The 23,535-nt window shown below is 41.9% G+C and overlaps 1 protein-coding gene across 1 annotated transcript in view; it reads right to left on the minus strand.

Annotated features, from left to right (window-relative positions):
- Nucleotides 1–23,535, minus strand: part of LOC120530770 — a 350,925-nt gene that overhangs the window by 290,777 nt on the left and 36,613 nt on the right. Inside the window, exons 4-5 of the mRNA XM_039755354.1 lie at nt 23,271–23,401; nt 16,708–16,810 (exon numbers count right to left, since the gene is read on the minus strand). Of these exons, the coding sequence (XP_039611288.1) occupies nt 16,708–16,810; nt 23,271–23,401 (234 nt within the window). The remainder of the gene's footprint in view (nt 1–16,707; nt 16,811–23,270; nt 23,402–23,535) is intronic.

Here is a 23,535-nt window from a genome sequence, read left to right on the forward strand (position 1 = left end):
TCGCAACAAGGCAGGCAAACCAAGCAATTGCTTGGGGCCCCGAGCTGGCCTGGGACCCCAAGACAACGACTGGTTAAGAATAAAATGCAGCAACAAACTGTGTGAGCGCCCCATTGATAGTGAATGCAGGAAAGTGCAATGACACTGTTATCGGATCCCCTCAAGGGGGCCCCCCTCGCTGACAGCAGCCAGCCAATCACGCGATCTCTGCTGCCGGCAAAATACAAAACTTCCTCGGCAGTCATGAAGCGGAATTATGCTTCAGGAAGCCAAAAAAGAAAGAAGAGAAAGGAAAAGGAGGATAAGAAAAAACAAGACAGTGGTAAGTGATAAATTACACACATAAAATAGCTCTACTTGTCTTGTACAAATGGTGCACTTTTGCAGCAGGTAGGCTAGCAGAAATATGTACAGTAATCCCTCGCTATATCGCGCTTCGACTTTCGCGGTTTCACTCTATCGCGGATTTTAAATGTAAGCACATCTAAATATATATCACAGATTTTTTGCTGGTTCGCGGATTTCTGCAGACAGTGGGTCTTTTAATTTATGCTACACGCTTCCTCAGTTTGTTTGCCCAGTTGATTTCATACAAGGGACGCTATTGGCGGATGGCTTACCCAATCAGAGCATGTATTACATATTAACTAAAACTCCTCAATGCTATAAGATATGCATCCCGCGCGGAGCTTGATTGTTTGCTTGTCTCTGCCTCTCTCTCACCCTCTCTGACATTCTCTGTCTCTGCGCCTGATGGAGGGGCTGTTTGCACAGAGGCTGTTTGCTTAAAAGATACTGACGCTCCTCTAAAAAAATGCCGCTTTATTGCGGTGCTCGGCATATTTAAAAGCACAAAAGCACACGTATTGATTTTTTGATTGTTTGATTTTCTTTGAGAGCGCTCTCTCTCTCTCTCCCTCTGAAATTCTCTGCTCCTGAAGAGATGAAGATCTATTTGCATTCTTTTAATTGTGAGAAAGAACTGTCATCTCTGTCTTGTCATGGAGGACAGTTTAAACTTTTGACTAAAGGGTGTTATTTCATGTCTAGAGGGCTCTAATAATGTTAACAGTGTGGGAGAGTTTATAAGGGCTTAAAATATATAAAAATAACTACACAAACATATGGTTTCTACATCGCGGATTTTCGTCTATCGCGGGGGGTTCTGGAACGCAACCCCTGCGATCAAGGAGGGATTACTGTATGGCTATGCTGTGGTTCCTTTGCGTGCGTGCGGGGGGCCTCCATGTCCATTTTGCTTGGGGCCCCCAAATTCCTTTAAACGGCCCTGGTGTAGCAGAGTACTCTGTGACAAAGGGAGGGATGGCAAGACAAAAGTAAATATATGTAAGACGGTAGTGAGGCCAGCAGAGTACAATATGTAGGGAACAGGTAAAAGGGGGGACCGGAAAAAAAAAAAAAAAAGCTGAAAATAATGGATGTGTAGGGTGATCTGCACGTACCAAGTAGAAAAATGAGCATACTAAGGGGGAGTTTAAAGGAGAAAGGGATATGGTGGAAAATGATGGAAAGAAAACTCCAGTGTGCTGGACACCTATGAAAACAAGAGGAAAGCAGTCTGCTAAGTATTAGAGGTGGAATTTCCAGGAGAAAGACAGAGAGAGGCAGACCTAAAACAAAATGGAAGGATGTGGGAAAGGAGGACTTGCATGAAATTAAATGCAATAAGGACAGGTCTGGAAGACAGACATGTGAGAAAAAGACATAAACCTGCAATGCGGGTCCACCCTAGAAAAAAGGAGAAGTGAGAGGGAAATTAGAAGAATAGAATTATAATTCTCAAAAAATAATGGTGTTTAGTGTCTTAATTTCTAAAAACCAACTACTCAAAAAAAAATGTAGATATTCAGTAGTTCATTATATAATAAAGAAAAAAAAAAAGTTGAGATGGATACCACCAGAAAAATAAGATAAGATGTGCCCACCACACCACGACAAGACACGGCACAACAGGAACAGGGGAGAGTCCCAAGGCTTTGGAAAACATCTTGTATCACCCCAGTCCCAAAGGTATCACGTCCTAGTGAGCTAAATGACTTCCAGCCTGTTGCTCTGACGTCACATCTGATGAAGACCATGGAGCGGCTGCTGCTTCACCACCTGAGGCCACAGGTCTGCCACGCCCTCGACCCTCTGCAGTTTGCATACCAGGAGAAGGTGGGAGGTGAGGATGCCATCATCTATATGCTACACTGATCCCTCTCCCACCTGGACAGAGGCAGTGGTGCTGTAAGAATTATGTTTCTGGACTTCTCTAGCGCCTTCAACACCATCCAACCTCTGCTCCTTAGAGACAAGCTGACTGAGATGGGAGTAGACTCACACCTTGTGGCATGGATTGTGGACTATCTTACAGACAGACCTCAGTATGTGCGTCTCGGGAACTGCAGGTCTGACATTGTGGTCAGCAACACAGGAGCGCTGCAGGGGACTGTACTTTCTCTGGTCCTATTCAATCTATATACATCAGACTTCCAATATGACTCAGAGTCCTGCCACGTGCAAAAGTTCACTGATGACACTGCTATGGTGGCTGCATCAGGAGTGGGCAGGAGGAGGAGTATAGGAAGCTAATCAAAGACTTTGTTAAATGGTGCGACTCAAACCACTTACACCTGAACACCAGCAAGACCAAGGAGCTGGTGGTGGATTTTAGGAGGCCCAGGCCCCTCATGGACCCTGTGATCATCAGAGGTGACTGTGCAGAGGGTGCAGACCTTTAAATATCTGGGAGTGCAGCTGGATGACAAATTGGACTGGACTGCCAATACTGATGCTCTGTGTAAGAAAGGTCAGAGCAGACTATACTTTCTGAGAAGGTTGGCATCCTTCAACATCTGCAATAAGATGCTGCAGATGTTCTACCAGACGGTTGTGGCGAGTGCCCTTTTCTACGCAGTGGTGTTCTGGGGAGGCAGCATAAAGATGAAAGACGCCTCACGCCTGGACAAACTTGTTAAGAAGGCAGGCTCTATTGTAGGAGTAAAGTTGGACAGTTTAACATCTGTGGCAGAGCGACGGGCACTAAGCAAACTCCTGTCAATCATGAAGAATCCACTGCATCCACTGAACAGTGTCATCTCCAGACAGAGGAGTAGCTTCAGCGACAGACTGCTGTCACCGTCCTGCTCCACTGACAGACTGAGGAGATCGTTCCTCCCCTACACTATGCGACTCTTCAATTCCACCCGGGGGAGTAAATGCGAACATTACTCAAAGTTATTGTCTGCTTTTATTATTTTTATTTTTTTTTCATTTTTATTACTACCTGTATTTAATTTAATATTGTTTTTCTTTTTGTATCACTATACTGCTGCTGGATTATGTGAATTTCCCCTTGGGATTAATAAAGTATCTATCTATCTATCTATCTATCTATCTGTCATATAGTGCCTTTAATATCTGTCTGTCTATCCATCTATCCATCCACCCTTGTCTGTTTCTCCATTATATTGTGCCTTTCATTATCTATGTATTATATAGTGCCTTATCTATCTATCTTATTTCTTGTATAGCCCAAACACAATGAATGCCTCACTGGGCTTTAGCAGGCCAGGCCCATTCTTTGACAGACCCCCAGCCTTTACTCTGTAAGGTGGAAAAAAAAAACACCTTGGGCGAAGAAATTCAGACAGAGACCCCCTTACAGGTAAACTGGCCATAAAATGGGTGCCAAACAAATGGGGTAAATGCAAAACAGAACACAAGAAATCCTCTTCACAGAGCTGGATAGCCAATCTACCAAGACCACCTCAGAACTACAATACAAACAGTCCAAACACCTTTCTTCTTGCATGGTGCTCCTCACTGATGTGCAGGGGCAGACAACTGCAACAACTCTCAAGGCAAAAATCCAAGAATCGTTCATACCATTCAGTAAATACAGAACTAGAACTAGAACGACAAGACAAGCCACACCATGCCACATCAAGACACGCCGTGACAAGAACAGATAAGACCCAACAGGACCAGAAGAGACAAGACGGCACTGTGGTGCAGCGTTTAGTTCTACTGCTCTAGTGCCTTGGGTTCAAATTCTGTATAAGACTGACGTCTATGTGGAGTTGACACTCTAATATGGGAAAACCATGGAACATTTCCTGTGGGTACTTCAGTTTTCCTGCTGCATACCAAAGACGTGTGTGTGAAGTGAACTGGGGACTCTGAATTGGCCAGATGTGAGTGGGTGAGTGGAGGTGTGCTGTTCAATGGACGGACTCCTCATGCAGGGCCTATTCCTGCCTGTGACAGCGATTTGGAAATTCAACTGAGATGTTTAAACAAAATATTACAGTTCTTACAATTGTTAACTAGCTAGCTTGGTGATAATAAGATTTGGAAAGCTCGATAGCAAATGTAGATTACAAAATAATTTACTATTACAGCATTCATTTTTTTTTTGTTGCCTCTTCAAAAGCATTTCTAAACTGGTTAATAGAATGCCATCTGTTAAGATTAAAGAGAACGCCAGGCACATTTCAGCAATTTATTTCACCTCGAGTTCAAAAAAATAAGAAATATTTGGATGGAATGGCAAATTGAGGGAAATTAGTTTCATCTTGCTTTACCGAGATGTAGCTTTCTGAGGGAAAACAGAAATAACAGCACTCCTCCGAACTCGGTAGGCCTTGTGCGCAGCAAAGACAATCAATATTTTATATGTGAAATAGGATAGAATCAAAAAAACCTGTACAAATATTTGCCACCATCTGTTCTACGGTTCCTCTGTTCCATCTTACAAAAGAAACAACCAAAAGTGCAGCTTGTGTTTATACAGAATGGATATGTTTTTCACAAATTGTTATAATATACAAAATATTGTCTTATATTGTGTTGGGTAGATTGATGCCACTGAGGCGTTTGGTTAGTGCATGTGAGCTAACAATTTAGACAAGATATCTTCACTAACAAAGCAGCTGCTAAAACACAATCCAAATAACTGCCTCACTGTAATTTTTATATACCCACATGTATACACACTACTGGTCAAAAGTTTTAAAACACCTCAGGTTTTCATCACATTTAAATCAGTTGAAATGCAATGACCTAGAATGGTGAAAAGGTAAGCAGTAAATTGCCGGAGGTTTAAAATTTAAAGTTTAGGTTAGTAAAACTGAAAAAAGGAAATTTCAGAATATTACAAATGAGCCTTGGGCAGGGAACAAATAATAGGATTTGTAACAGGATAGCCCGGACACAGACAGATGTCCAAAAAGCACTCTTTTATTCTTCTTTACAACACAGCACAACCACAGTGCCCAAAGACTCACACGATTACTCGATCCTTTACTTTCCACTCCTCTCTCGCAAGCTCCATCCTTTTCCACCCAACTCCGGCTCCCTGAATGCAGTGAGGCAGCCCCTTTAAAAATGCACCCGCATGTGCTCTCTGCAGCACTTCCTGTTGTGGTGGAAGTGCTGAATTGGTATACCTGCTTCCTGGTTCGGCAGCACTTCCACCACACCAGGAAGTGCTGCGGTCCAAGGCTCCTTAGAGCTTCGGGTGCCGCGTGGCGGTGGCCACAGATCCCCACGGGGTTGAGCCTTCCGGTTCCGTGGCTCCCACACAATCAAGGATGGCTGCCCTCTTGCGTCCTTGGGAAGGAATTGCCCCTCTCCTGGTCCCCTGCTTCTTCAGGCATCCCGGTGGGGCAAGGTCCCCCACCATCCATCATAGTTTTAACCTACAGAAGGTCTGCAGAATGGAAGGATGGTTTCTAGTAGGAGGAAAAGCAGGAAGGCCAAGAAAAAGGCGGAAAGTTATGGTGACAGAGTAAGTAAGAGACAGAGGAGCAAAAGAGGAAGAAACCTAGAGGAGGTGGCACAGGACAGACAGAAGGAGAAAAAGCAGGTGGGGACACAGCCTCAAAGATGAGAGAAGCGTAGCTAACACTTTTTTTATCTCAAAATACGAAAGTGTTCTCCAACCCTTTAGGTCCACATATATAGCATATTACGTCTATCTATATCAGTCAAAAGTTTTAGAACATCTCATTTTTTTTCCAATTTTTAATTTTATCAGTTGAAATTAAATGAATGGCCTAAAATTTTGAAAAGGTAAGCAGAGGATTAAATCTAAAGTTTAAAGAAAAAAGGAAATATCAGAATATTACAAATGGGCCTCCTTCAGGGAAAAACTAATAGGGTCCAACCTACAGATGTTCTGAAACAATCCAAGTAAATGAAGCCTTGAAAGTTAAAGCAAAGAATTTGCACAGGTGTCCCAACTTCTGTTGATTACTTAAAAACCCTCTGTGTGTATTAAAGCAGAGTTGGAGCAGACTGTGTTACTACACCCACTGAAGGACTACTTAGACAATATTCCAATGATATTGGCAAGAAAACAGCAATTAAATGAAATGAGACAGAGCATTATTACCCTTAGAAGTGCAAGCCTATCAATTAGAAAAATTGATTAATTAACTAATTAATTAAAGGTAAAATTTTGTTACAATGAATATCTTTACAATTAAATTTTCATTACAATGAAGTATTTTTATGGTCCCGACAGCTTCCCCATATGATGTGAGTCTATAGAAATCTCGTTACTACGAAGTACATTCAGCAGATACTTTCATTACAACGAAGTGCCCAAAAGACCTTGAAATGCCTGAATGAATCATCTGCAGAGCAGTTACTTCTATGGTCGCAGCTCAGTTGTGCACAACGATCCCCAAACAGAAACACTAATTTTTTTTTTTCTTTCTTTGACCTTTCCTCGTACTGTTTTTTTGTTTTTTTTTTTGCCTTCTTTGCTTCCTGTGGGTTTCAGTGATACCTTTTGCTTATTGCTCGTCAACATTTGAAAAACACCCACTGGAATTTAACTCACTGTCACCCTCCTATAAAAACGGCAGACACGAAAAAACGATAACAGTTTATATTAGAGAGAAAAAAAAAACCTTTACATTTTTGCAGCTCTCGATTGGAAAGAAAAAAAGACGTTGCCAGTGAATTCGGAATTTCGCCATCGACGCTGTCAACTTTCTTGAAAGTCCGAGCAAAAAAAAGAAGAAAAATCTCGGGTTGCAAACGTATGTGAACTGCTGCATTTGAAGACAGTTTTTATGTCGTTCAAGAAACCTTCCTATTAATGCGGCACTCATTCAAGAAAATGTGAGGTTTGTAAACTCTCTTGGGACCTCACCCAACTAGACAGCACGGCGAAGAGCTTCCCAAAGTCCGATCTCCGCGTCTATGGAAGACTGGGGCAGCAGCAGGCTCAAAGCTATGCTGCGTCTCTCCACCAAAGCAAACAGAGAAGATCTCGATGGGTGATGCAAGGTACACATTGTCAATGCAGATAACAGGATTACTTGATCACTGACCTGTCCACTACCCTGCCTGACTGCTGTGTCTGTGTATAGCAGAGTGGCAGGTCACACTACAATAAATAAGCTGTGCCATTCCGGTTTCAAGCTGAATAAAGCTGGTTTTGCTAAAGTACTGAGACTCAGCCTTGTGTTTTGGGGTGCAAGACAGGGACTTGTAGCGCGACCCTGATCTTTTATGATTTGCTTCTGTGTCGCTTCACTGCAGCACTATGAACCTGTTTTTGCCCTGCCCCGACAAAGGACAATCAATCATTCACAGATGCTGCAATCACGCTTCAGGACTCACTTCAGCGTGTCATTCCCGTTGGGTAGGGAGTGGGGGGTCTCAAAACAGTTCAGAAACCTCACAATATGAAGGAGGATGATTCGGCTCCTGATTGATAACTGTGCTGCCCACAACATGCTTCCACATTTAGATAATGTTTGTGTTGAATTCTTCCCTCCCAATTGCACAGCAGTGCTTCAGCCATTGGATTTGGGCATTATTCGCACCCTGAAAGTTTATTATAGCTAGGAAATGCTGAGAAAAATTCTCGTCAGCATAACTTGTAGGCAGGAGGAGATTAAAATTAACGCAAAAGAAGCTATCGAAATGATTGCAAACACCTGGGCACAAGTTAAAGAAAGCACTATAGCAACAAATACAGAATCTCATTACAACAAAATATTTTTAGGTCCCTGGAAGTTCGTTGTAACAGAATTTTACCTGTAAATAGATAAATAAATAATCAGTTCCAGCGAGTCCCGTGGTGGAAACAAGAGAAAACTGATAGGAAGAGATTTGGCACAAGATTCAGAAGCCAATCAGAAGACAAGTTTGTGAGGGTCACCAGCGCCTCACAGCACAACAGCTTCAAGCACAGCTTAACAGCGCAGGTCGACAGTTTGGACTGTGAAGAGGAGTCTTTGTGCTGCAGGTTTGACAGGGCGAGTGGCAGGAAGAAAGCCATTGCTTAAAGGACAAAATAGGGCCTGTGGACTACCACAGACTGGACAAAATTCTCTCTTCATAGCAGAAACCGAGAAAACTACCTCCAGTGAGTCCAGAGTGTGTCAGATAACTGAGCTTGTCCTTTTAATGAGCTTGTTGGGCACCTCTTGAAGTAATGTTGCCAGCCTAGTATACCACTGTATAGAATACCACACTGGCCATTACAGATGTAAAAGATGGGAAGGATGTCACTACATAAATTCACGAAATACAGTGTCCTAAGAATGCAAAAAGAAAATAAAGTGTATGTTGCTTCTTGTCATACATATAATTCCTCTGTGTTAGGAATCATTGTCAGGCTGGACTGATCCTTTAACTACTACATCCATTCCCTGAATCAATAGCCAGTTCCTAAGTTGTGCACATGTTAAGATACCAAGAAATAAAGCTGTCCACTAGACCCCGGTGTCTCAACCCCCTTATCAATACATCCACAAAAGTACAGAATCATTTGAGAATTTCTGCAAATGACTATTGACGGTTATATTTGTAGTCAGTGGTGTACAGAATAAAGAAAAAAGCAGATGGGCCCGTTTCCTTGTGGTGCTCTAGTGTTGCTTACACTGTCCTTGAGTCTCACAAAAACAGCAGTCTACCTGACCGACAGTTCATTATTCAGGACACCACCAGCACTCCTCTGAGCTTACCCCTTAACAGGGTTGGCTTAATGGCATTAAAATGGTATATTGTGTATTACATTGTATATTTTATATATATTATATATGGTGGTCCAGATCTAATTATGCTATAACTTAAGTTTATTACATAGAAAATCACGCAAAAAATCCCGGACCAGAGAAGTGTGTGAACTGACGACATGAAGAATCATCTTCGAGATGAACTGCAATCGTCCCCGCATAAATCAAAGTCATTCAGACGATCTGGACCTGCATAATTAATACCTGCCAACCAGGTTACATATGAGACAGGGACTGTAGGTTTATACTTAAGTTGAATTTGTAAGTCGGAACAGGTACATTATTTTAATAAATGCTATTGTTGACCGACTGTAACCAAGTGCTCTGCCAATAAATGATGGAGCTTATTATTTCTACTTTATTTTCCATGGTGATGGTTTTTCTCTTCTTTACTGTATCACCAACACTTGTATCAGATTTGTGTTTCACACACATTGTTGAAGGGTGAAGACAAAACGTTAAGATGAGCTCTTCTGCACAGCACTCTACAATTTATCACAGCAGGAAGGCACCCGTCATCAACACGTCTGATGTACTGATGTACAAGCAGGCTTGCTATTGAGAATCTATGAGGATGGTGAGGGGCGGTTTACCATCCGCCCACCACACAGTCATCTCCACCAAAGTATGCTGCCTGCAGCGTCCGTCCACTGAGAACGAACGTGGTGCAGCCAAAGGCGGGTAGTGAATCGACCACCACCACCGCCATTCAACAGGCAGCCACCCAAGGCACACTACAATGTTGCCCCCCGCTAGCCTGTTCAACCTCAATGGCCTACGTTCATCCACAACCGGGTCACCGCTTACAGCATTACCAGCCGTCCACTGAGAACAAATGGGTCAGCCGTGTCTGGTGGGCGGGCAGTGAAACGCCTCCCTCCTCTCCATCCAGCCTGCATCAAGCTAGGAGCAGTAGCTGCGGCGGCGTAGTGGGAGGGCAGCAAACCACCCCATCAAGGCCCTGTCCTGCACACGAGCGATAGCTGTGGCCCCAGTGACTATGGATGACGGATCGCCGCTTGCCACCAGGAGCTGCCCAAGGTACACTACACTGCACAAGCAGCAAAATCGCCCCCTCCAGCCTCCATTTGCAGTGTCCCCAGGCCAAAGATGATGGAGCGGAAGTTACTGAGGCACATGCGTTGCAGCTGCGGTCCCTTTCGTAAGTCGTAGGTCGGATGTTCGTAACCTGGGAACTTCCTGTGTGTGTGTGTGTGTATATATGTATATATGCACACACACACATACACACAATGGTACCTCTGGTCACGACCGTAACTTGTTAAAAAACTCTAGTCGTGACCCAAACGTAATTTCCCCATAAGACTGTATGTAAATACAATTAATCTGTTCCAGACCGTACGGACTGTATGTAAATATATATTTAGGCACAAAAATAGTTAATTATGTTAATGTCAAGAACATTAATAGCTAACATTGTAAGAGTTTGCGCTAGACCCTTACGAACTGCTCACTGTAAACGCTTTTTTTTTTTAACGAGTTTTAAGCACAGGGGGAAAAAAAATTAAATGCCACTTCTCTCACGAAACTTTTCAAAACATCCTCTTCTGGCTTTAAATTCCTCACCTCCACCACACGAAGAAGGATTTTTTTTCAGCAAATCGGCATGAATCTTCCTGGCTTTCTCACATATAATCGCTATAATATGTTATCCCCTGCAAGTTGCTTCTCGTTCAACCACACTAGCAACAGTTTTTCCACCTCCTCCAGCACCTCTGCTTGTTTAACATTGTAACTCCTTTTGCAACATCAGCTGCTTTGTTAGGCCCTGTATACACAAACAAAAGAGAATGGGAAACGGAGAATGGGAAATCATTGGCGCGTACGAGCGCACTCTGGGAAACTGGCCACCAGTGTTTTTGTTCGCCACCAGAGCATGTGGTCGTGAACAGATGCGAAATTTTGGCCAATTTTTTGATCGTAACCGGATTTGTACGTGTTCGGAAACAGGGGAGCAAGTGTGTTCAGAACGTTACCTACCCTAGATGGCAGCCCCCCTGGGTTGCAGAGGTGCCTCGGACTCCCACAGGGCTTCATGGGTGTTGGGAGTTATCTACAGCCCTTTGGGTGCTGCAACATCTGCTGAGCTCTCATCCGGAAGTGCTGCTGGAAGTAGGTTAACGAGCACCTGGAGCACTTCCAGGGGGGTTCTAAAAGGAGCCAGCAGTCACCACTCCAAACACCAGAGTTGGGAGGAGGAGGAGGAGGGCAAAGCTTGCTGAGGAGGAATGGAGGATAAAAGAAAAAGACTGAGAGATAAAGAAACAAAAGTGTGTGATTGGGCTGTTGGGGACACTGCATATAAATAAATTCACATTTGCTCTTTAGATTTGTGCCTCTAATGTATGTCTGTCACTAACTTTCCATTCAGGTTTTTGTGACGTTTTGTTATCGACAAACAGAATATACGTAAAAAAAAAATGTGCGAAATTTGCTGTCTCCAGCCTGTTTCCATCCAACTGGCTTTTTATCGATAAAATGGTGTGCGTGATGACGTCATCCCCAAAACGAACTGTCGCATAAGTTTTGTTGTATCGCGAAAAAAAATCTGCCCTTGAGCCGTTTCCATACATTATTTTGTGTATGTCGCAAATTATCTACCTTTTGTTTTCCACGTTACACCCCCTCCACTAAACAAAGAAACAACGAAATGGAGAGATTATTCAGACAGTTTTTTTGAAATTTGCCAGCTTACTGTTACTTCAGTTTCACAAATAATTGGAATTGTACATAATATCCGAAGACGACAGCAGAATGAAGCAGTTGCTTGTCTGATAGCCCTAGAGCTCGAAGGAAACACCCCAGTGCGACGAAACCCACGGGTATGGGAGAGACGACGGAATAAAACCTTCTGGGAGGAGGTGGTGGAGAGACACTTCACAGAAAATCTCTGGCTGCAACATTTTAGAATGACACGGCCGACGTTTGAGATGTTGTGTGGATTCATCAGTCCTGATGTTGCGCCCATCACAGGTTGCCACCGACCACCAGTTCCAACCCAAAAGCGGATTGCCATCGCCCTTTACAAGCTGGCAACCTGCGCCGAGTATAGAGTAGTTGGAGAAACTTTCGGGGTTAGTAAAACTACCGTCCATCGATGTGTATATGCTGTGTGCACCGCTATTAAAGAAAAATTAATGCGCCGTTATATCAGACTTCCGACTGTAGCGGAGGCCAATGAAATTGCATACCGCAATTCCTTGGTGCATCTTGTGCCACAGATTTACGGTGCGCTGGATAGCACACATGTGCCTATTCTTCCCCCGACGGAAGGCTACGCGATTACATTAATCGCAAAGGGTGGCCATCTATTGTTCTCCAGGCCCTTGTTGATGACAGGTGCATGATACGAGACATTTGCGTTGGCACTCCTGGAAGTGCCCATGATGCAGCTGTGTTTGCAGCATCGGATCTGTACAGGTGAGCCTACCTTTCAACATCCCTTCTCAGTGCGATAACAACTGAATTAGTACTGTAACCTGCTTCCCTTAAGGTTTTTAATTAAAACTGAAATTTGAATTAATACAAAATAATGACGTTTAATCAAAAAAAACCTAAATATTAATGAGAGAATTTCTCATATATGCTAAAACATCTGCCATTTAATAATAAGAAAAAAATGTTTAGATAATGAAACACACGGTTTATTAAATATTTTGACTGGCACAGTAAATTACCTTTGCGGTTTTGTATTATTTAGACATCCTGAGAGACACCCCCAGGCTACAGTTGATGTGGAGGGAGTTCAGGTACCCCTTTTAGTAGCCTTTAGTAGACCCAACCTATCCGCTACTGCATTGGCTCATCACGAGAAATAACGAGTCTCTTCATCAGACCATGCGAACCGCTCCGCCATTCTCGTTTTGATTGCACGTGATGAAAATGGATCATGTGTCACATTTATTTGCGTTAAAGCCCTTTTTTCCGACAAAAAGTGTTTCCAATGTAGTTTTGCGACATCTGAAGTATCGATATGGAATTTACGTGCTAAAGTTAAACGGAAAAATATTATGTCGACATGTACAAAATTTTATCGATAATTAGCATTTCCTTCAGCTATATCGGTAAAAAAAGCGCTAAATATTTTTTCGCAAAAACTCCTTGGATGGAAACCTGGTTACTGTTGAGTTAGCTCGCTATAGCACCATCTAACTTCTATACACACAAACACACACACACAATTTATGACTGACAGTATGTTTCCATTGTGCTGGACGAAAAGAGTACTACATTCAAGATTGAATTTAAAAAGATGCCTACAAATGAAGTCCCCAGATATTTGATAAGAAGAGAAAAATGTTGTACTTCACTAAGTAAAGCTTTCCCTTCTCAAACACTTGTAACCCAGTTCAAGAAAAATGGGACCTATACAGACAGCACTAGGCATAACAAAGGACCCGGGTTTGAATGGACTCCAGTCCATTGGAGGGCCTACACTTCACAAAACAAATGCTTTAAAAAGTCCCAGTTTTCTTTTATTTTTGACACTAAATTGCTATGCATTTTTTGAGACAACTAGGAAAAGGATGGGTCTAAGAAGAAGAAAAAAAAAAAAGCTGATTTAATATTATTAAAAGACAGCATAACACAAAATCCATTTTCTATTTTAGATTTCAAAAAATAAATAAAATAAAAAAACACACACCCCACAGACATGAAGTAAGCTTAAAAATGTTACCCTCCTTGTAACTTCAGAAAAGAAACGTCACAAATCAATGCAGAACATCCAACCCCTAAATTTCATCTCCACCAGCAATTTTCATCAAAGCAACTGTTTTGGTTTTTTTTTTTAAACTATTTATTTAGATCTCTTTATGTTTTGATGAGTACCAGAGGAATATTACATTTCAAAGCAATGGTTTTTAAGAGCCCAGCTAAGAAAAATCTTTAATTTGTTTACTGATGCAAACGTTATCCCATTTTGCTATTTTTTTTCCTGTAGTTTTAAAAACGTAAAAATTGCAGAAAAGAAAGCCTTCTGGGAAAAACTCTCCTCGCTTTTAGCTCAGGTCTTAAGTGGAGATTTTTAATAAGCTGCCTCCATCAGGGGCAGAGAGAGGTGAAGGCAATCCCAAAACTTCATGTTATTTACTGTCTTTGGCCCTCAGCAATCAATTTGTTTTTTCTTTTGAATTGTGCGTTATATATCTCTATGGTCAAACACTTTAGCATATAGTTCAAAAGGTTTAAAATACAAAATATTTATCTTTTGTAACGCCAACAGAAACCCAAGATATCAAAGTCAACCATAAAAGGTACAATGCACATCAGTTGGTCATGGGCCTGTACAGTAGAAAAATAGTGCCAACAATGAACTGAAGAAACATCAATAAGGAACATAAATTCACATGGAGCTATGGCTATGAACCACGGCTGAGAAATCTAAATTTAGTAGAATAAGAAAGGGCTACTAACACATGCATAGTTATAGGGTAAAAATGTTAAGGGTAAATTTCACACAAACATTTGGAAGTTTTTCCTTTCCACAAAGAACCACAGACACTTGGAATAAGCTGCCAAGTAGTGTGGTAGGCAGGAGGGCCTTAAGGGCTTTCAAAACTCGACTTGATGTTTTTTTTAGAAGAATTAAGTGGATAGGACTGGCAGGCTTTGTTGAACTGGATGGCCTGTTCTTGTCTAGATTGTTCTAATGTTCTAAAATATATATATAAAAAAAAATATATATATATATATATACACAAAAAAATACACACACAGAACTACAAATTGCGGGCAGTTTATATCACACCCTAGTTTTGTGAGTATAGACATGACTCTCAAAAGAGAATTCACATCTGGGAACAACTTGTTCAAAAGTCTGCAGTGAATATCTGAAATCCAGCGCTGCACAGGCTACACCAACAGGACTTCCTAAAACACCCGTCCCGAACTCCTCCAGTCCGTGCATTAAACTGTCAGAGTTCAGGTAGAGAGAACAAGAAACTGACTAAAAGGCTTGATGCTCAAGGGAAATAAAAATCTAAAACTGTTGGTGTCCTTTCAGGAGTTCAACAGCACAAGGTAACTGAAGCTTCAAAATTAATTTGTATAGCCAACCCGCGGCGTACCATACGCCGCATAATCAGGCCGTTTTTTTAATGATTTTTAAGCACAGGGGGAAAATTAACATTTGAAAAATCGGTAATGTAATAAATCAGCAAGAAAAGCAACATTGTAACAATGCACGGAACGAACCAACACACAATCGTCTGTGACTGAAAACTGGCGGACCGTCATCACTCATGTGCCCACCTCCAACTCGTCACTTGAGTCGTTGTCGTCTTTGCACAGTCCAGATGCACCTGTGACTCACGTAGACTTCCCGTGTTCCTGCAGGAGCATCTAAGAAGATGCATGTTTGTCGCGGATGTGAATTGCTGTATGTTGCGTGTAAAACAGTTTGCTATGGTGCACGCAGTTGTGCGTCATAACCGAAAACTCGGTTTTTAAAGACTGCTTAATTCATTGTGTTTTAACCTCAGTTGTAAAGGATTGTTTTAAGGATCCCATGGGATACCCCTCGCAAACTGTTTTACACGCTGCATGTGGCTCCTTCCTGTGTGCGCCATAGGTGTCTTACTTGTCGGCGGCTTAGTGAATCCATGCCCCTTCCGGCATGCTTTCCATGGGTGGGTGCTTTCCATGGGTGTCTTGCCTTAGTGAATTATATATATAGATATTGTAATGACAGACGGACAAACACGTGTAAAACACTGCAGCTACACGCATTTGAGAACTGCTTCTGTGTGCTACGATATCTGTTATTTTAACTACTGCATCACTATAAGGCATAACAGCAGCAAACAGTTAAGATAAGCAATGTGTTCTACTGATAAATGGCATGTTAAAACACTGCGGCTATTCTGGCGTAGACAGCAATGTTAACTTACTTAGTTAAATGTATAGATACGCAGTTAGAAAGTGGATGCTATGCAGCCTCATCCATGGTTTTTCTGGCGTCATTAGGATAATTTGTTGATTTGGGCGTTTTCAGTACCGAAATCGGCATCTCTTATGATTCCTCCTTATCAGATCTCTTATCAGTCTTTCAGATGAAGTGTGACACACCATTTACTTCAAATGCATATTCTGCAGTTCATTTTCACAAGCAAAGCTGCCAATTCTTTCAAGCTCACATCGAATCCTACACTATCATATAATGTTGAACAACAGAGAGCACACACAGCACTTGTGACAACATATCGCTCACGTTTACCACTCGTCCATTGATGTCATCGAATGTTACAGAAAGGTTTGTCCCCTTGCATCAGGTTAGGTTTACTTTTAAACTGTGCGATGTGCTTTTTGCACATGCCACACACATTTATATGTCTAATTGGAAAGACTTTGACTGTTCCTCATAATCAGAAGCTTACTCTCTGCAGTACCAGGTTAACACAATCGCTGCCCCTACTTTGAGCGCCTCCTTCAGGAGGCATTGATTTGTTTAGAAATGTGACACTCGGTGAGCCGTCTGATTTTTTCCACTCACTTTTAAGCAAAATCCACTTATGATTGTCTCCAGATGTATGTGTGTGTCTGGCTTCAGCAAGACTACTCGTACCTCAACCCTGAGACACAACTGCACCCCACACAGTTGAACAGAATCTTCCACCCCGCCATAACAATGCTCATCTTTTACCTTAAATGCTCTCATTAGAGTGTGCAGATTGATTTTCATCCCCTTCTGATCCATTTCTTCATATGTAGTAAATGCAAGATTCACCATTTTGATGTCATCAGTGCTGTAAAATATAAACTCTGTTTATAAAATGGAGCAAACAAGGCAAATAAAAAGTGTCATTTAATATCAGGATTGTACTGTTTACAATTACAATATACACTGTGGACTGCAGGGGGTGCCAGAGAGCACCAACCACCAGACAACTCAGCCAAACAATTTCAAAGGTAAAAACGTTTATTTCATAATCGTACCATAACACAGTAAAAGGCAGTCCAACTCAAAATAACAGACAAGCACCTCTGTCTCCTTCACTACAACCTCTGTGAGTCTCCTCCCGATTTGGACCCTGAGGCACACTCTTATGCTGGACCAGGAAGTACTTCCGGTGCTATTACGCTGCCTAAAGGAAGCACTTCCAGGTCATATGGATATTCCCCATAACAGGAATAACCCAGTCTTCAAAGTTTCCACTTGCAGTACCCAGAGACCCCAATAGAGTTGCCCATCCGCACTCTAAGTCCCAGGCAACCCTGCAGGTGTCCAAACTGGGCCCCTACCAGATTTCACCTTGGGGAACGAACTGCTCATACAATTTCTTCATCCCACATCCATCCATTATTAGTTCCTCTCAACTGGAATAGAAATTTTTGAACTTCCTGGCCAGGTTGAACCTCCCCTTCTTGTTGCCCTTCCATTAACAGACTTCCAGATGGGCAGGGCCATCTTAAATGGGCCAATGATGTTTCTGATGCCTATGTAGGTTTCTGTTTTGCTTTCAAAACAGGGGCCCCAGCACACTACTTTGCCCAGAGTCCTAGGATGCTGGTAAGATGGTCCTGCAGCCAGGAAGAGAATTATCCACGATCCCAGTCGAAATGCCAGTCCATTCGCACTCTCAGTTACAATGCATAATGGACTTCAGAAGGTGCCCTGAAGTACTCTCCAAACAAAGGATAAGCACTAAGGGGAAACAAATTATCAAAGAATGTTTCTATGAATAAAACAATAACATAAGGGAGGGAGAGATCAACAAATTGTGGTCACTAGGTGGCAATTCAGACATTAGTGTTGTGGGGCCAGACCGATCGATTTTAAAAGGCCAGGCCCTTCTGGGTGACCCCCACACTACTACAGGCTCCAGGCATCCACACACTGAATACTGGATATTCCTGCATTGCCCTGGACTCTATTAAAAATAGCACATTTTAATACTTTAAATATAGTGACATTTCCCTTAGGACAAATAAAGCACTATCTAAATATTTTATATCCTCACATTAGGTCATATTCAGCATGCTGTATACATTATTTATTGTTTACTTATTTATGAGCCACTCGATACCTTTCTTTGTGAATACTTTAATATATACTTTAAAGTAATAATATGACTTATTTTAATCCACTTAAACACTGTTGATAGATAGATAGATAGATAGATAGATAGATAGATAGATAGATAGATAGATAGATAGATAGATAGATAGATAGATAGATAGATATGAAAGGCACTATATAATAGATAGATAGATAGACAGATAGATAGATAGATAGATAGATATGAAAGGCACTATATGATTGATAGATAGATAGATAGATAGATAGATAGATAGATAGATAGATAGATAGATAGATAGATAGATAGATAGATATGAAAGGCACTATATGATAGATAGATAGATATGAAAGGCACTATATGATAGATAGATAGATAGATAGATAGATAGATAGATAGATAGATATGAAAGGCACTATATGATAGATAGATAGATAGATAGATAGATAGATAGATAGATAGATAGATATGAAAGGCACTATATGATAGATAGATAGATAGATAGATAGATAGATAGATAGATAGATAGATAGATACTTTATTAATCCCAAGAACATTTATAATGGAAAAAATATAATGTCTTGTATGTGCTTCTAAGGTTTGCACTACCATTATGGGATACAGGGGGAGCAGTCACTGGCAGTAACATCTATTTCTCTCACAGCCCTGAGAAGCCACCCATGTTACTGACTCCACTTCTCTCTGTCCCTCTTCTTCTTTCCGGCATACTCCAAGTTCATTTTGAAATTACTGCACAATATACATTTACTAGGGGGTTTGCCCCCCTGCTCGCTTCGCTTGAAACCCCCAGCATGCTCTGCACCACCGCTGCTGCGTGATCTGCATCTTGCACCGCGCTTTGAACATTTAAAAGCCTGTACAGCAGCTGTCCTACTCTTTGCCTTTTATTTCTGGCCCCAGGGGTGGTTAAATCTCATGGCACAAACGTCTCGTCTCGCGGGATGAGAGTTCTTGATATTTTTTAAGTTTATAAATTAAAAACAGAATAAGAAACTGAAAATCTAACAAGTTCGATAAACTCTGAAAAGAATGATACCAAACGTATGTTATGTAGGTTTTAAAATAAGCCTGATTTAAAGCGTGACATAAAATTATTGCACTTTTAGGCTTAGGATTATATATGCATGCATACATACACATATATACACACACACACACACACACAGAATAGATATATTTATTTACTTATTGATTGATTGGCTGCAGACCAGAGGGGTGCGTTGGCGTCGAAGGGGGTGCCGAAGTAGGGTGTCCCAGGGTGCCATGTTGGACCCTGGGGACATAGTAGGACCCTCTCTGGGGACGTGCTGCCCTTTCGGGAAGTGCCGCTTGGACCCACGTGTCTTCGCTAGTGGTGGGGCACTGTGGTGACGCCCAGGAGGACCGGAGTTGGGCTTGTGCCTCCTCCAGACCGCGAGGGGGCGTCCGCCCTGGTTATGTTGGGGGCCACAGGTACAGGGCTTAGAAGCCCAGCCCTGTAGGGACCCATGGCCACCGCCAAGCGGTGCCCCGGTGCCTGAATATCCCTGGAGCCCAGCACTTCTGCCACACCAGAAAGTGCTGGGGGGAAGATGACAGGGGACTCCCGGACGGCTTCCGGGTGAGCAGCCGGCACTTCCGCCACACTGGGGCGTGTCTGCGGAGAAGTGCCGGGAAGCAGCTGGAGCCCATTCGGGATCCTATTTAAGGGGCCGCCTCCCTTCAGTCAATAGCGGAAGTCGGGTGGAAGGGAGACGGAGCTGGAGAGAGGACTGGAGGCGGCCAGGAGAGAGACATTGTGACTGTGTGGCCTGGACGTTTGGGGAAACGGTGCAAGAGGCACTGGGGAATGCACGTGACTAACATCAGTATTGTAAATATTAGTGTAAATAAACAGTGTGTGGTGAAATTAAGATGTTCGTCTGTCTGTGTCTGGGTTCAAGTCCACAATATATATAATCTCTCTATCTATCTATCAAGATATAGAGATACAGATATCTATATCTCTATCTCTATATACACACAATTAAAAACATTCATAGAAAAAACGGTGACACAATTACACAAGTTGACAATAAAAATACACAGAATCAGCAAATATGAGTGATAGAAACACTGCCCCAGGACGTCTTAAGCTGACCTTAGAACACCTCAATTGAATGAGCCCGACGCAGGACCAGGGGGAGATTATTCCATAACCTCTGTGCAACAGGAAGAAAAAGAGCGATCACCCGATAGCGTCATTCTGGTGCACAGTGAGAAAAGGGAGAACCTATTTCCCAGATTTTAGAATGTGACTAGCAATGCAGTGATGCACATGGTCACGAATGCCCTGGGAGGCTTGGCCATGGAGGCCTCGAGAAGTAAGAACCAGAATTTTAAATTGAATTCTAAAAATTCCACTGGAAGCCAATAGAGGGATGATAAAAATCGGTATAATATGAAACCTCCGATTGGATCTGCAGTAGTTAAAAGCCTGGCAGCTGCATTTTGTATAATCTGCAGACGGTTTAAGGTTTGTTCAAAAATTTAAACGATAAATTATAATAGTGTAGGCAAGGCAAAGTATGGACAAGTATTTCCATCTCAGACTTAGTGATCATAGTTTTAAGCCTAGAAAAGTTTCTCTGATCGAATAAACAATGACTGAGAGACACGACATGGGCATGAAAGGGGAGAGAATAATCATAAACCGACACTCAAATTACAGGCAAGTTTCACTGGAAGATATATTTTCACAATCCTTTTAGTAATGGCAGGAAGCAAATCATGAGGGGCAAAGATCCAGACCCCAGTCCTCTGTGGAATTAACTGTAAATAATTGGCAGATAACCGATTTTTCACTTCCAAAAGACAATCAACCAGGGTTGCTAGCTTGTGCAATTACTGAGGCCCTCAAAAACACCATAGAAACTCTGCATTCGAATTACATTAGAAAAACCTCAACGAGAGCAGGTCATTCAGCCCAACAAAGCTTGCCAGTCCGATCCACTTAATTCTTCCAAAAAAACATCAAGGTGAGTTTTCAAGGTCCCTGACGTCCTCCTGTCTACAACTCTACTTGGCCACTTCTTTCAGGTGTTTATAATTCTCTGTGCGAAGAAAAACTTCCTAATGTTTGTGTGAAATTTAACCTTAAAAATAATCAAACTGCATCCCCGTGTTCTTGATGAATTTTAAAGTCACAGTCTCAATTCTCTGGACTAATTCCCTTCATAATTTAAGATACCTGAGTCAGGTCTCCTCTTTACCTTCTTTGCCTTAAACTTAAAATAAGATGCTGCAGATATTCTATCAGACGGTTGTGTCTTCTACACGGTGGTGTGCTGGGGAGGCAGCATAAAGAAGAAGGACGCCTCACGCCTGGACAAACTGGTGAGGAAGGCAGGCTCTATTGTAGGCAGGGAGCTGGACAGTTTGACATCCGTGGCAGAGCGACGGGCGCTGAGCAGACTCCTGTCAATCATGGAGAATCCACTGAACAGGATCATCTCCAGACAGAGGAGCAGCTTCAGAGACAGACTGCTGTCACCGTCCTGCTCCACTGACAGACTGAGGAGACCCCACAATATGCGACTCTTCAATTCCACCCATGGACGGTAACATTATACAAAGTTATTGTCTGTTTTAACCAGCACTTTTATCACTCTAAGTTAATATTTTTTTTTATCAGTATGCTGCTGCTGGAGAATGTGAATATACCCTTGGGATTAATAAAGTATCTATCTATCTATCTAAACTGTAAAGGCTCAGTTCTTATAATTAATCCCATGTAGCCCTGGAATCAGCCTGGTTGCTCTTCTCTGGACTTTGTCCATTGCTGCTATGTCCTTTATGTAGCCTGGAGACCAAAACTGCACCCAGTAGTCCAGATGAGGCCTCATATATAAAGTGTTATAAAGCTTAAGCAGAACCTCCTTGGATATGCACACTAGACATCAAGGTGCTATATATCACGGATGTCAAACTGTGTAGACTGTGTATGCTGCTGCTGGAGTATGTGAATTTCCCTTTGGGATTAATAAAGTATCTATCTATCTATCTATCTATCTATCTATTTTATAGTGCCTTTCATATCTATCTATCTATCTATCTATCTATCATATAGTGCCTTTCATATCTATCTATCTATCTATCTATCTATCTATATATCTATCTGTCTATCTATCTATCTATTTTATAGTGCCTTTCATATCTATCTATCTATCTATCTATCTATCATATAGTGTCTTTCATATCTATCTATCTATTTTATAGTGCCTTTCATATCTATCTATCTATCTATTTTATAGTGCCTTTCACATCTATCTATCTATTTTATAGTGCCTTGTCATTCTGGTAGCCTTGTTGATCACTTCTGAACACCGTCTAGCAGTTGATAGTTCACCACGACTCCTAAATCCTTTAATCTTTCCTCATAACTCAACCCCTGCAGCTCTGAATCAGCCTAGTCGCTCTTTTCTGGACCTTCTCTTGTGCTGTTATGTCCTTTTTGTAGCCTGGAGACCAAAACTGCACACAGGACTCCAGATGAGGCCTCACCAGTGTGTTATAAAGCTTAAGCAGAACCCCCTTAGACTTGTACTGCACACATCAAGGCGCTATAGAACCTGATATTCTGTTAGCCTTCTTAATGGCTTCTGAACACAGTCTGGCAGTTGACAGTGACGAGACCTCACCACCCTGGTAATATACAATAATGGGTCACACTAATCAAGCTACAACTCAATTTTAAAAAGACAGAATTCCCTTCAACAGTCTGACAACTCAGAACTCTAAAGTCAAGTAACGTTAAAGTGAGGCGAGTGTGTTACAAAATGAGCACATGCAGTCTCGAGTCTCATTCCGCTCATATGCTTTTACTCACTATGCAGAGTGCAGTTCCAAAGTAGACATCCAATATGAGAAGCAACTTGCAAAGAATGAACTTGTTACACTAATACAGTATCCTAGATCTATTAAGACTGGCACTCTGGAGAGCCAAGTTTATTAAGATCACCCCCTGGGGACATTCTAATCATGGTTCTGACCTAATAGTGACCACTCTTAATGGCAGAGCATGCAATTCTACTGTCATGAACTTATAAGGTCTTGTGCCTGTGTGGTGGCACCCCCTACTGGATGAAATATGGGTTACTACCTGTCCAGCTGAATGTTTCAAGTATTCACAGTTGTTCTGTTGGCTTACCTTAAAAACCTACAACCCTGAAGACAGATGCATTTCTTGAGCACTTCAACATTGTAGAGGCCACTTTTCAGATTGTAAGAAAAATCAAGTGAAGTGGTGAAATAATCCAAATTTATCAAACGCAGCAGATCCTAAAAAAAAGAGAAGATGCTTTGAGTGTTTTAACAAAATAATTCTTTACCTCATTATATGTTTGTGCACACGTGTGCTCACGCTCTCACTTTTTGTATTGTGTCCTTGCCACCAGTCTTGTTTCCTAAATAAA

This window comes from Polypterus senegalus, chromosome 6 (genome assembly GCF_016835505.1).
Source record: "Polypterus senegalus isolate Bchr_013 chromosome 6, ASM1683550v1, whole genome shotgun sequence".
NCBI classification, from domain to species: Eukaryota; Metazoa; Chordata; class Cladistia; order Polypteriformes; family Polypteridae; genus Polypterus; species Polypterus senegalus.